We start from the raw sequence: 14,743 nt of genomic DNA, 5'->3' as shown, positions 1-14,743 counted from the left end.
CCTCCATTACGACACCATCAAGGCCCCCCAAATAAAAATGTTGTCGACGAAATCAACTGTAGATTTAGTTGACTATAATCTTATGATATTTAGTTGACTAAAACTAGACAAAAACTAAAACATTTCAGATGACTAAAATATGTCTAAAACTAAATGGAATTTTCAAAAGCCTATGACTAAAACTAAATCAAAATTTGCTGTCAAACACTGATTCCAATGCAGGTGCATTGGCTCTTGCTCAGCAGCCTCTGCTTTTATTCAAATTGTCAATTTGTCATTTTGAATTATTTAAATTGTCAATTTGAATAAAAGCAGAGGTTGATGAGCGGTTGCTGAGGTTGCGGGATCTTTTGTTCATGATTTATTTTTTTCATGTTTGCTTCAGCTCTGGTATAACAAAACACTCTCAAACCATACCCTTGTCACCTGAAGGATAACTGTCGCTGATGAAATCAAAGAAGTAATGACACTTGGAAAATCTGTTGCATAAGCCAAGCCATCTATTTTTGCCGTCAAATATAGGATCGAAAGTCAAGAGTCCTCCTCGTTACAGGTAGAGCAACACACTGCAATCAATAGAAACATAAAATAGCCTGTGTTTGTTTCGTCTCTAAGATGAACAGTGTTCATGAGCAGCATTAATGCAAACCCCCCTTCATGCTGCAGATTACGTCTGGAGGATCGCCTCGGCCTCAAAACGCCTGATTGGATTGCTCTCTTATTAACCCATTAAGACCGGGACAGCATCTGTCTGAGCTTGTCGATCTGCTATTTTAATCTTTTTTGAAACTTTGTGCAAATCTTTGAATATATTTTTAAAGCGAACATTTGTAACTCAAATCTTTGCTTCTGGCTGGGGGTCCCTGGAACAACATATTTGGAGATGGGGGTCCGTTGCCAAATACATATCATTTTGGGGGTCCTTGATATGAAAAAGTTTGAACTATAATATATAGATATTATAGTAACGTAAGTTCAACAGAGAAAAAAAACTGTTAGGATTTCGAAGACATTTGTAGAATCCCCAGAAGCAAAGATTTGAGTTACAAATGTTCTCATTAAAAAACAAATATATATATTCAAAGATTTGCGCAAATTTTCAAGATTTTTCAAAAACAGCAGATATACAAGCTCATAGCGCAGCACTCGGTGCCGCGCTATGAGCTTGTATATCTGCTATTTTTGAATAGCCCAAAGAAATCTAAAATGACACTGATGCGTTCCCGGATTGAATGGGTTAAAGCAATATTATTCTAATATCTCACTAGACGTTGCGCGCCTTCAATAAACGTCCCGCTTATGTGTTTTCTCCTTTCTATGCCGAGAGGAGGAGGAGATGAGAAGTTTATTGTGTTATTACTCTCAGAGAAGAACGGAAAAGTGGTTATACATGGCAAAATCCTGTTAAAGGGATAGTTCACCCAAAACAATTACTATCGATCTATCGATTAGTCACCCCATGGAGAATTCATGGATATTTTTTTGTCTTTGTCACATTCCTAAGCCAATAATTTGATGACCAGCGGACCGGTAGGCAGCGGTTCCGGTAGGAGACACAAAGAGTCTCCTTTGTCTCTCCTACCGGAACCGCTGCATACCTGTCCGCTGGTCATGAAATTGTTGGCTTAGGAATGCGACAAAAAAATCCATGAATTCAAGTCTAATCGATAGAAAAAATATATTTTTTGTTTGGGTGAACTGTCCCTTTAAATTAACTCTCAGGATGTTGCTGTGTGAAAGACAGTTCTGGGCCTGGGCCCAGTTTGGTCTTTTATATTTGTTCTGTACCCCCCCCCCCACACACACAATCAAATAGTCTATCCAGGGATGGAAAATATGTTATGGGCACACACCACCGGAATGGAAAAGAGAAGGCAACAGATGAATGAATGGAATGAAGAAGTTTGGTTTCTCTCTCTTTCTGTTTCTTTTCTCCTGATCACTTGCGGTGCCGTTTATTTATTCCCCCCCCCCCCCCCCCCCCCCCCACAATTTACCACAGAATAACAGATACAAGTGTCTATACCACATGGCTTGTATATCGTGTAGAGTTGTGTTGGAAGTCGTGTCTCTATGTATGAAACCATTACATGGGGCTTGTTTTCATAGAGTAGCAGTAGACAAAGTCTTTTTTCATAATGAAATAATAATGTTTGTGTCTGTGCAAACTTGGCTCCGCGACGCGGCAGGCAAGGCAAGGCAAGGCAAGGCAAGGCAAGGCAAGGCAAGGCAAGGCAAGGCAAGGCAAGGCAAGGCAAGGCAAGGCAAGGCAAGGCAAGGCAAGAAGGGTTGAACGAGCGGCTGGAAGAATAATTGCATGTTTGGGATTTCGTATCTGGGCTTTGGAGATGGGGGGGGGGGGGGTTTGGGCAAAGGGAGGAGGAGGGGAGAGAAGGAAGGGGGTTAGGATTGGGGGCTGGAGTTGGTTAACGGAGCATTGTGACGTTCCCCTCTCTTGATGTGGCCCGGCTCCCACATGGAAGCGTTTAGCCCAAACCCCCGGGTTCGACAGGAACGACGGAGGAGGAGGGAGGAACTGAGAAAACAAGGCAGGGCCGACTGCAGGAGAACGAGAGAGAGAGAGAGAGAGAGAGGAGGAAGAAGGGGAAGAAATAGCCAGAGAGAGACAGAGAGAGAGAGAGAGAGAGAGAGAGCTGGAATTCAATGTGGGATAGGCGAGAGAAAGAGGGGGAAGAGGCTGAAATGTAGAGGGGGGAGGAGGAGGAGAAAAAAGAAGGGAACGGTAGGAAAGGATGTGATGGACGGAGGGTTGGAAGTATAGAGAACAACGAGACGGAATTAAAGTAAACAGGCTTACAACTTTGGGCTTGATTTAATGACTTCTCTTCCCCGAGGGGGATTTGCATTCCCTCCCTTGCTCAACCCTTGCCTTCTCTCTCTCTCTCTCTCTCTCTCTCTCTCTCTCTCTCTCTCTCTCTCTCTATCCAGCCTGGGCCCCGCTTCCAGTGGTGTAAAGTGACTAAGTACATTTACTCAAGTACTGGTAACTAAGTACATTTACTCAAGTACTGTACTTAAGTACACTTTTGAGGATTGTTTTATTTTACTGGAGTTTTTCCCATGTTCAATACTTTTACTTCTACTCCACTACATCTCAGAGGCAGATATTGCACTTTTACTCCACTACAATTATTTGGCAGCTTTAGTTACTAGTTACTTTGTAGATTTAGAGTATTATCACAAAACATACATTGACCACTTCAGCCCTACATACATTTCTGCCATTTGAAAATAGCCGATCTACAAGCTCACAATGTGTCGCATCGCGACGCATTGTGAGCTTGTAGATCTGCTATTTTCAAAAGATTTGTATACATTTTGATCTTGTGAAATGGGACATTCTGCATAATGAGTACTTTTACTTTTGGTACTTTAAGTACATTTTGAAACCAATGTTTAGTATTTCTACACTGCAGTATTGATACCTTTACTTAAGTAAAAAATTTGAGTACTTTTTCCACCACCGCCCGCTTCCTCTCATTCCCCTGCTCCCTCTCTCTCCCTCTCTCTCCCTCCATCCCTCCTCTTCTGCTCCCTCGTGTTTTCCCTGCTTATCCAGCGCTCCCATGGATAAACATGACAGAGGGGGCCGAGGCCGAGGCCAGGCCGCTCCTCATGTGCTTTCATGTGTTTTCATGTCTCCAACTTCATCTGTCAAATAAACACACACACACACACACACACACACACACACACACACACACACACACACACACACACACACACACACACACACACACACACACACACACACACACACACACACACACACACACAGATAGCCAGTGTGATGGATTGCAGGTTTCTCTCCCTATCTCTCTCCCTCAGAAGCCCACCATAGCTCGCCCCCCAAAAGTCTACATTTTTTTCTCAAGTCTGACAGACAGTGGTGGAAGAAGTACTCAGATATTTTACTTCATTAAAAGTAAAGTAGCAATACCACTATATAAAAATGCTCAGTTACAAGTAAAAGGCGCCTGTGTTCAAAATGTTACTTGAGTAAAAGTACAAAAGTGTTGGCATCAAAATATGCTTAAAGTACCAAAAGTAAAAGTACTAAAATGTTTGAAAATAACAACAACAAGCTCACAACGTGTCGCATCGCGACGCGTTGTGAGCTTGTAGATCTGCTATTTTCAAATAGCCTAGGTATAAAATGAGGCTGAATTGGTTAATGTTCATGTTTTACAATATAATAATTTATATCTGCAAAGTAATTAGTATTAAGTTTTCAAATAATTGTAGTGGAGTAAAAGTCCCTCCCATGTAGTGGAGTAGAAGTAAAAGTACTGAAAATTGGAAATGCTCCAGTAAAGTAAAAAATACCTCAAAATTGTACTTAGGTACAGTACTTGAGTAAATGTGCTTAGTTGCTTTACACTATTGGTGGCAGACAGGAGGAACGTTTCATCTAAACTTTAATCTCAGGGCTGCACTTTCAGTGGCCTCTCTACCAGTTGCCTCCAATAATGTGTATGCAAACATTGTAAAACCCTCAGTGTTAGCTCAGCTTGAACTCTTGACAGTGTAAAAAAATGGACCCATTTGAATCCAAATTGAACCTTTATGGGGTCCAATTGCCATTTTTTCCACACTCTCAGAGTTAAATGAACACTGAGGGTTTTACTGTGTGTGTGTGTACGGCATATAGCTGGGCTTGAACTGGCTCATGCTCTTCATGTGATGATAACCCCCCCCCCTCACACACACACACACACACACACACACACACACACACACACACACACACACACACACACACACACACACACACACACACACACACACACACACACACACACACACACACACACACACACACACACACACACACCCCATCTCTACTGCACAGTCTAATAAAGCAGAAGAAAATCACCTTTAAAACCAGGCCATTCTTTATTAAACAGAGTGAAGCACACCTTTATGAAACATATTGACTGGAATGTAATCTTAGTTTTGCTCCAGGGGACTCGGTTCATTAAACGGTAAATGAAAAAACATAAACATATTGTTTCTGTGAGAGACTTCTTGGATGATATGAAGGCTTGGTGGTTTAGACTAGTCTGGACTGACTGTCCTGAACTTCTGCTGCTGAGTAATTAGTGGTTCTTGGGGCTTGTTATTAAAAATAAATATTCTTGTCTTGTATCGTTTTACCCCATGCTGATCATTGTACCATATTCAAATTACCAGTGGTGGAAAGCAACTAAGCACATTTACTCAAGTACTGCACTTAAGTACAATTTTGAGGTATTTTTTACTTTACTGGAGTATTTAAAATGTTACTTTGCAGATATAAATCATTATATTATAAAACATACATTAACCACTTTAGCCCTATTTTATACATAGGCTATTTGAAAATAGCAGCTCTGCAAGCTCACAACGCGCCGCGAAACATTTTAGTACTTTTGCTTTTGGTACTTTAAGTATATTTTGACGCCCATACTTTAGTACTTTTACTCAAGTAACATTTTGAGCACAGGCCTTTTACTTATGTAACAGAGTATTTTTATATTGTGGCATTGCTAGTTTTACTTCTATCTGAGTACTACTTCCACCACTGTAAATTACCAAACTTTGCCGTAATACCTCCTTGATACTCCACAGAAACCACAGAGTCCTTGTTCTGATCTAGATGTACTGAACATATGTTTTATGCAAAACTACAAGTTGGCAGCACATTGAAACCAATTAAAAAACCCAACTGTTTTTTAGATTGGAACAGACACCAGTCAAAACACCAAATTCTCTCAACAATTTACCAGTGGTGTAAAGTAACTAAGTACATTTACTCAAGTACTGTACATAAGGACAATTTTGAGGTATTTTTTTACTTAACTGCAGTATTTCCAATTTTCAATAGTTTTACTTTTACTTCTACTCCACTACACCTCAGAGGCGAATATTGTACTTTTACTCCACTACAATTATTTGAAAACTTTAGCTACTAGTTACTTTGTAGATTTTGATTATCATTACAAAACTTCAGCTCTATATACATTTCGGCCATTTGAAAATAGCAGATCTACAAGCTCACAATGCGTCGCTGCTTTTAGATCGGCTATCTTCAAAAGATTTTTATACATTTTATACATTTGAAAACCTGTGAAATGGGTCCTTCCGCATAATGAGCACTTCTACTTTTGGTACTTTAAGTACATTTTGATACAGTACCAATACTTCTGTACTTTTACCCAAGTACATTTTGAATTCCGGACTTTGACTTTGTAACAGAGGACTTCTACATTGCAGTATTGATACTTTTACTTAGATAAAAAATGTGAGTACTATTCCACCACTGATGCAATCTCTCTCTCTCTCTCTCTCTCTCTCTCTCTCTCTCTCTCTCTCTCTCTGCCCATACCTCCATAGCTCCAGGAGGAGGAGTCGGGGGGTCAGGAGGAGCGGCGGGGGGGATCGGCCAGGCGGAGGAGGAGGGCCATAGTGCTCATGGGTCAGCACGCCGCCACGGACACGGAGGTCCAGCTGTACCAGCGGGTTCTGGAGCAGCTGGGCTACCGGGTCAGCCTGTCCCGCTACGCCGAGACCAGCCCTGACCTCAGGACAACACAGCAGGATGGTGAGCATCCATCACCTTTTTTTTTGCCATAATATCAGTGGTTCTCAACCTTTTTCATGTCAAGGACCCCAAAATATGTTGTTTCAGGGACCCCCAGAAGCAAATATTTGAGTTAAAACGATCCTAGAGAGAGAGAGAGAGAGTGAGGACAGAGCAGATGTGAATGGGTGTCGAGAGAACTTGCTATAATAAAAGACAAGATACTGAGTGAATGATGGTGTGAGATGGAGGAGTGAGGGGAGGAAGAGAGAGAGGGATTGGGGGGGTGTGTGTGTGGGGGGGGGGCGTGTAAAAAGAACAGTGAGACACTTGAAGAGGAATAATGAATCTGCCCAGTATATTGTTGCTATCTGGCAGAAACCTTGTAACTCGTAGACTTGTAGATCTGCTATTTTCAAACATTTTAGTACTTTTACTTTTGGTACTGTAAGTACATTTTGATGCCAATACTTTTGTAATTTTACTCAAGTGACATTTTGAACGCAGGCCTTTTACCTGTAACAGAGTATTTTTATATTGTGGTAATGCTACTTTTACCTAAGTAAAATATCTGAGTACTTCTTCCACCACTGGTTTTGGACATACAAGGTCTCTCCACACGACATGAGATGATCCTAAATGTGCACGGCAGCTATTACGAACAATATAAACCGGTTAGTGTAGAGAGAGCTGGGTAGTCATTTGGAATTCTGGGCCCTGTGGCATGCTCCACTGTCTGGAACCAAATGTATCATTAAATATTTATTAAACATAAAATACTTATTAAACAATGAAATCCTTCGAGGGCCCCCTTTCAGCCCCCTGGGGGGTCCTTGGAAAGTTCCCAACATCTCAGTGCTATTTCACAGTCCGGGGTGGAAAGCATCGTTCACTGACTCCTATTGTGATGTTGGCGAGAGACGGTGTTGATTTTGACAGTCAAGTTTGATTTAGTTTTAGTCATAGTCTTTTGAATAAAATTCGATTTAGTTTTAGTCATATTTTAGTCATCTGACATGTTTTAGTTTTTGTCTAGTTTTAGTCGACTAAATATCATCAGATTATAGTTGACTAAATCTACAGTTGATTTAGTCGACTTAAATGTATTTTGGCGGTGCCTTGATGGCGTCGTAAAGCCTGATTTTACTGCGACGCGTTGTGAGCTTGTAGATCTGCTATTTTCAGAGCGCAACACTGGATCTCTTCTCCACTAGTCCCTGACACACATTTTAGTCTAGTTTTTATTTGTTGACGAAATTGTCAATATATTTAGTCTTAGTTTTAGTCATCATAGCTTAGTTTTTATTTCGTTTTCGTCAGTGAAAAAAGGTAGTCGACGAACCTTTTTCATCATAGTTTTAGTCGACAAAATCAACACTGGCGAGAGATAGACAGAGATAGATAGACACAGGCAAATGGAGGGGCTTGATTGAACCATTTTGTCTTCAATATCAACAGTGGTGGAAAAAGTACTCAAATTTTATACTTAAGGGAAAGTATAAATTCTGCAATATAGAAATATATTTTCTTGGCACAGAATGGACCAGGAAAAAAATTATGAATGCTGCCATGCCACACCACTGGTACAGTATATGGTCCTTCAATAAGACCTAAGAATTTCCTTTGAGAAACATGGTCAGTACACATGGTAATGACTCATTACCACACAGTAGTAGCAAGTATTTTGATGAAACAACCTAACACACTAAACCAATTTCCGTTTGGTGACAACAAAGACACCTAGCCTAACAGATGCGTCGGTGACATCAGACTAATCTCAGTCCAGGGGGGTCACAGAATGTGTGTATAGTTCACTACGATGCACCGTAGTCCAAGGTGATGACCACAGGGGGCAGGGAGGGGTCGGACGGTTTTATGTGACGGCCGTAAAAGAGTCATGTCTGACCTCCAGCTGATGGTAAAGACATTAGGGGGCGGTGCTAGAGTAGCAGGCTCTTTGATCTGAGTGGTGGACACAGCTGTCAGTCATCTGCCTGATGACCTGCGCACTGAAATGCGTCACTGTGACATATGACAGGAAATTACAATGATATACAAACAAGCATAATGAATGCAAAGACCCAGAGATGTAGCTGTTATCAATATCTACGTATATATCATATACGATATTTTCTATACATACACATACTGTACATACCAAAAATATCTCCGTAGCAGTAGCACACACATTCTTGCATTTTTTGCATATTAAGCATTGTCAGAGAGGAGCAATAAATTAGCCTGTGCGTTAGCATTTTAAACATCTGTTCTTTCACTGTATCAGCTTGCCTAGGAACTGCCAGCCTGTACGTTCTAGAGCTGGAGGACTTTAAAGGTTGCCACACCTTAAAGGGCAAGACCACTTTGGTAGAGGTTTAGGTTGTGTATTTACCTTGCCATGATGTAACTCCAAAGGTGGACAAGAAATCAAAAATAATTGCTCCATTGATTAGAAATTGATAATTCTAAATGTGCTCCTCATTGACTTACATTGTACGGTAAAACAGCTCTCAAAGTCACTCTATAAGCACGTAAACGAACACGAACAAAGCTGATTCAGACAATATAGAACATCACCAAACCCAGTACTGTTTGTTTTTTTAATAAAAATGTTAACTTCCTGCTGATTTTACTATTTGAAGATCCGGATCCGGATCCGCAAATCCAGTCCAGGTTTTCTTCTTAATAAAAATAGCAAAATCAACAGGAAGTTAACATTTTTATTTAAAAAAAAAACAGTACTGGGTTTGGTGATGTTCTATATTATCTGAATCAACTTTGTTTGTGTTTGTTTATGTGATAAAAGAGTGACTTTGAGAGCTGTTTTACTGTACAATGTAAGTCAATGAGGAGCATATTTAGAATTATCAATTTCTAATCAATGGAGCGATTATTTTTTATTTCTTGTCCACCTTTGGAGTTACATCATGGCAAGGTAAATACACAACCTAAACCTCTACCAAAGTGGTCTTGCCCTTTAAACAGTCCATTTCCTCTCTACTTCTTTTCTATTTTTCCTTCTGATTCTCATGGCGTCTGGTGTGTTTCTCTGTCCTGTGTGTGTGTGTGTGTGTGTGTGTGTGTGTGTGTGTGTGTGTGTGTGTGTGTGTGTGTGTGTGTGTGTGTGTGTGTGTGTGTGTGTGTGTGTGTGTGTGTGTGTGTGTGTGTGTGTGTGTGTGTGTGTGTGTGTGTTACCGTCTCAGAGAGAGGGGATAGGGCTGACTTGTGTGATCGCAGCTCCACCCATACACACAGTAAACACTCCAGCAGTTCAGTAACCCCCGCCACCACCTGCTCAACTTCACACACAGTCTCTCACTCACACACACACACACACACACACACACACACACACACACACACACACACACACACACACACACACACACACACACACACACACACACACACACTGAAGACCAGTGGTGGACAAAGTAATCAAATGTAAATGTAAAAGTATCAATACTGCAATGTAGAAGTCTCTGTTACAAGTAAAAGTCCAGAATTCAAAATTTGCTTGGGTAAAAGTACAAACGTATTGATCAAAATATACTTAAAGTACCAAAAGTGAAAGTACTAAAATGTTTGAAAATAGCAGATCTACAAGCTCACAACGCGTCGCGATGCGACACGTTGTGAGCTTGTAAATCTGCTATTTTCAAATAGCCTAGGTATAAAATAGGGCTAAAGTGGTTAATGTATGTAACTAAAGTAACTAGTAACTAAAGTTTTCAGATAATTGTAGTGGAGTAAAAGTACAATATTTGCCTCTGAGATGTAGTGGAGTAGAAGTAAAAGTATAGACAATCGGAAATACTCGAGTAAAGTAAAAGTACCTCAAAATTTTACTTAAGTACAGTATTTAGTAAATGTACTTAGTTAGGCTACTTTACACCACTGCTGAAGACTGGTGTGGGATGGCGACACCCCCAAAGGATACAAAAGCGTAGCTTGTGATCACAGAGCCACCAGGCTGGCGGGGAAAACATGGAGATGTGTAAACACAGGAAATTGAATGAGAAACATTCATCAAAATACTTGCTACTACACGTGGTAATGAGTTCAATCATTACTATGTGTAATGACCATGTTTCTCAAAGGAAATTCTTAGGTCTTATTAAAGGACCATATGTGGTCTGGCATGGTAGCATTCATAACCTCATAAATTCCTGCTCCGTCCTGTGCCAAGAAATAATATTCATTTTGAAGTTTAGTCTGATGGAGAATCTCATTCTCTTGTCAAGAAAGAGAATAAAAATTGGGGGAGATGACATTACCAGCGTTAAGTTAATTGCTTTCTGGGGGAATAGTCATATATCTGTTTAATGTCAGTAATGGCTTTTTTCTTTTTTGTTCTTTGAGAAGACGTTCTCTACAGTGTAGAGAACTTTTATTGTGTAAGCATACATGGGCAACTAGTGGCCCGGGGGCCACATGCGGCCCCACCTTCACTTAATGCGGCCCGCAGGTTAATATGGGATTACTGATATGTTATTGATTTCAGCTGGTACAATTCCAAACATGCAAACATGACCCGCTTTAATTACTTCAGCCTATATTAGTAGCTTAATGACTAGTATTAAAATTATTTTTTATGTCCAATGTACAGTATATGTATTTAAGTGCATAAAGTTAACATAAGTATAACTAAATGCATTTGAAATAAAAAATTAATGCTGCTTTTCAGGATTCCAATTCAAAAATAGCCGATCTACAAGCTCAAAACGCGTCGCGCTGCGACGCGTTTTGAGCTTGTAGATCGGCTATTTTTGCTTCTTTTGTGTGACATAGAATGGCGAAACAAGTTAAAATACGGCGAGACAGTATAATGCAATGTGTCCCTCTGGAGTGACTGTGGAAATATAGTGGCCGTCTCCATCATCAAAGCTGCCCACCCCTGGTGTAGAGTCTACGCAATAAAATCCTCAATGTTTATTTATCCGTTCCTGACTCCTGACTGAGTTTACACATGTAACCAAATGGTCCCGTAAAGGGCCATTTGGTTACATTTGTACACTCTCAGGGTTATATGAAGACGGAGGATTTTACTTAAAGGGATAGTTCACCCACATGGAGAGTTGAAATTATGGATATTTTTTAGTTTTTGTCTCATTCCTAAGCCAATAATTTGATGACCAGCGGACCGGTAGGCAGCGGTTCCGATAGGAGACACAAAGGAGACTCTTTGTGTCCCCTACCGGAACCGCTGCCGGTCATCAAATTATTGGTTTACATGCGATAAAAACTAAAAAAACATCCATGAATTCAAGTCTCCATGTGACTAAACAAAAGAAAAAAAAGTGATTTTGGGGGTGAACTATCCTTTTAAGTACAAATTCTGGCTGGTGGCTCTACGGAGCAGCTGACATAATAATGAATTGCATTTTTATGGCGCTTTTCTAAGTACTCACTTACTCAAAGCGCTTTACAATGGTTCATTCATTCACACATTGGGAGGTGAAGCGGCGAACAGTCGACGCCAGCGTCCTCACCTCCCACATTCACAGACAATCACCCATTCACACACACATTCACACACCGATGGCGGAGGAAACCATGCAAGGCACCAGCCTGCTCATCGGGAGCAATTCGGGGTTCAGCGTCTTGCTCAAGGACACTTCGACACTAACTCTGGGGGATCGAACTGGGAACCTCGCGGTTCCCATCCGGCCGCTCTACCGGCCGCTCTACCGGCCGCTCTACCCCTGAGCCACTGCCGCCCCACATGCTAGTGAGTAAAGCCCAATAGGCTCTATTCACAGCAGCCATATTGTGAAGTCAGTGAAGACATTCACAGGTGTTACCAATGATACTAATGAAGGCTCTGTTCCATTTACTGTAGCACAGTGGTTCTCAGATTTTTCAATTTCCACGACCCCCATAACTCTGAGAGTGTACAAATGTGTTCCATTTGTACACTCTCAGAGTTACACACCCGTAAGGGATCATTTGGAAACCCTTCAAGGAACCATGAGGGTCCCTGGACCCAAATTTTAGACCCACTGGTGTAGCAGAGTGTTTCCAGTGAGCCAATGGGCTGTTTGACCAGAATGGAACAGAGCCTTCATTAGTATCATTGGTAACACCTGTGAATGTCTTCACAATATGGCTGCTGTGCATAGAGCCTATTGATACTTCTGAAAATAGCAGACCTACAAGCTCACAACGAGTGTCATGAGCTTGGTACAGGTTGGTCTGCTATTTTTGACGGAGCATAAATTAGGCTTAAGTAGGGGACAGGGTGTTGGGAGAATCTAGCCATCAAGCCCTATACAGGGGGAGGCTGTGCCGGCCGGCCCATGCAGGACAGTTTCACGACCCAGACCGAAGTAAACACATTAACCACTTAAACCCTCCATTAAACTAATACTTAGTTGACCGGGTCGGCTCTCTTCCCTCTGCAGACTACTCTATACAGACTACTTCAATAACGTGAAAGACACACACACACACACACACACACACACACACACACACACACACACACACACACACACACACACACACACACACACACACACACACACACACACACACACACACAGGCACAACACCAGAGGGCACTCCACTGATCTCACTCAACCCAGTTTCGGCACAAACATGCATAGGGACGAATTCGGTCTACTGCTATGCCACCAAAATGTGGAATGCCTTACCAACAGACATCAAAGAGTGTGACTCCTTACCCTCCTTCAAAAACCGCCATCAAAAGAGCACCTGTCTGCAATTTGTAACTGGTCCTAGAAAAGTCCAGAAATTACCCCCCCCCCCATCCCATCCCCCCATTGTTTACTGTTGCTACTAGTGTTGATGATGTCTTGTTTATTATTGTATATTATTGTCTTTAAATGTATCGATTCATTGAATACACAGGACCACAATGGAAAGAAGCCCTTGTTCCTAATTCAGCTCTTAACAGACACAACAGACCATAGCATGTCCATCGGTCCAGTCCCTGTGTTATCAGATTGGATTTGTCTCATTGATATGGAGGCAGAGAGGGAGGATAGATGGGAACGTTCAGGAATGGAAGCACGGAGTTCCTGGAACACGGAGATGTTTGATTTGATCACCGTCTTATGACATTAGTCTTTTTTTTTATTGGCCGAGAATACGGCGTGTGTGTGTGTGTGTGTGTGTGTGTGTGTGTGTGTGTGTGTGTGTGTGTGTGTGTGTGTGTGTGTGTGTGTGTGTGTGTGTGTGTGTGTGTGTGTGTGTGTGTGTGTGTGTGTGTGTGTGTGGCGGGGGTACACATGCTTCTTGTTTGGATCACAGCTGACAGGCTGGGGGTCAGGGGGCGGGGCTCTGCTATCGGTCATCTTGTCTTCTCTCCTCTTTCCTCGGTTGTGCTGAAAGCTAAAAGCTCTGACGTATAAATCCACACAAACATAAAATATGAATTCTCTCTCAATCTCTCTCTCTCTCTCTCTCTCTCTCTCTGTTGTTTTTTCTCACAGACAATATAACATTTCTCTTGTGAGGGCCAGGGAAAAAGCCTCCATTTCTGAAATTGTGCAGACATTTGGCTCTCACAAGTACAGTACAACCACACGCACGCACGCACGCACGCACGCACGCACGCACGCACGCACGCACGCACACACACACACACCTGTGTCAGAGGTTTTTTGGGAGGCACTTCCTCTTATTCTCTCCGCTCTCCGCACAAACGGACCCAAAGTGCAGCCAACAACACTAGCACACTTCCTGCAATGCTGCTCACTCCATTCCACATGGCCCGCTCTCACCCTGCCCTGCCTCTCTCTCTCTCTCTCTCTCTCTCTCTCTCTCTCTCTCTCTCTCTCTCTCTCTCGCTCTGAAATGCACACCGTTTAGCTCACCACCATATTAGGCAAAATGTCACATATTTGTACAAGGTACACAGATTTTTCCCCTGCCGACCCAATTCCCTGATGTCCGTGCATCCTGTCCAGTGGTGGAAAAAGTATTTAAACTTATTCAATATGTAAAATTATCAATCCTGCAATGTAAAAATTCTCTGTTACAAGTAAAAGTAAGGTATTCAAAATTTACTTGAATAAAAGTACAAAAGTATTGGTATCAACATGTACTTAAAGTACCAAAAGTAAAAGAACTCATTATGCAGAAGGTCCCGATTTCACAAGTTTTCTAATGTGTAAAATGTAGCAGATCTACTAG

The 14,743-nt window shown here is 41.6% G+C and overlaps 3 protein-coding genes across 3 annotated transcripts in view; 2 read left to right on the top strand and 1 right to left on the bottom strand.

Annotated features, from left to right (window-relative positions):
• Nucleotides 1-14,743, bottom strand: part of socs2 (suppressor of cytokine signaling 2) — a 267,878-nt gene that overhangs the window by 37,649 nt on the left and 215,486 nt on the right. The window lies entirely within an intron of this gene.
• Nucleotides 1-14,743, top strand: part of cped1 (cadherin-like and PC-esterase domain containing 1) — a 128,953-nt gene that overhangs the window by 13,825 nt on the left and 100,385 nt on the right. The window contains exon 2 of the mRNA XM_080421171.1: nucleotides 6,397-6,604. Coding sequence (XP_080277297.1) covers nucleotides 6,397-6,604 — 208 coding nt within the window. The remainder of the gene's footprint in view (nucleotides 1-6,396; nucleotides 6,605-14,743) is intronic.
• ing3 (inhibitor of growth family, member 3) overlaps nucleotides 1-14,743 on the top strand; it is a 99,957-nt gene that overhangs the window by 30,034 nt on the left and 55,180 nt on the right. The window lies entirely within an intron of this gene.

Source organism: Gymnoscopelus braueri (genome assembly GCF_963280865.1).
Source record: "Gymnoscopelus braueri genome assembly, chromosome: 23".
Taxonomy (NCBI): domain Eukaryota; kingdom Metazoa; phylum Chordata; class Actinopteri; order Myctophiformes; family Myctophidae; genus Gymnoscopelus; species Gymnoscopelus braueri.
The sequence above is the reverse complement of the archived record's forward strand: the minus strand, read 5'-3'. Positions and strand labels throughout refer to the sequence as shown.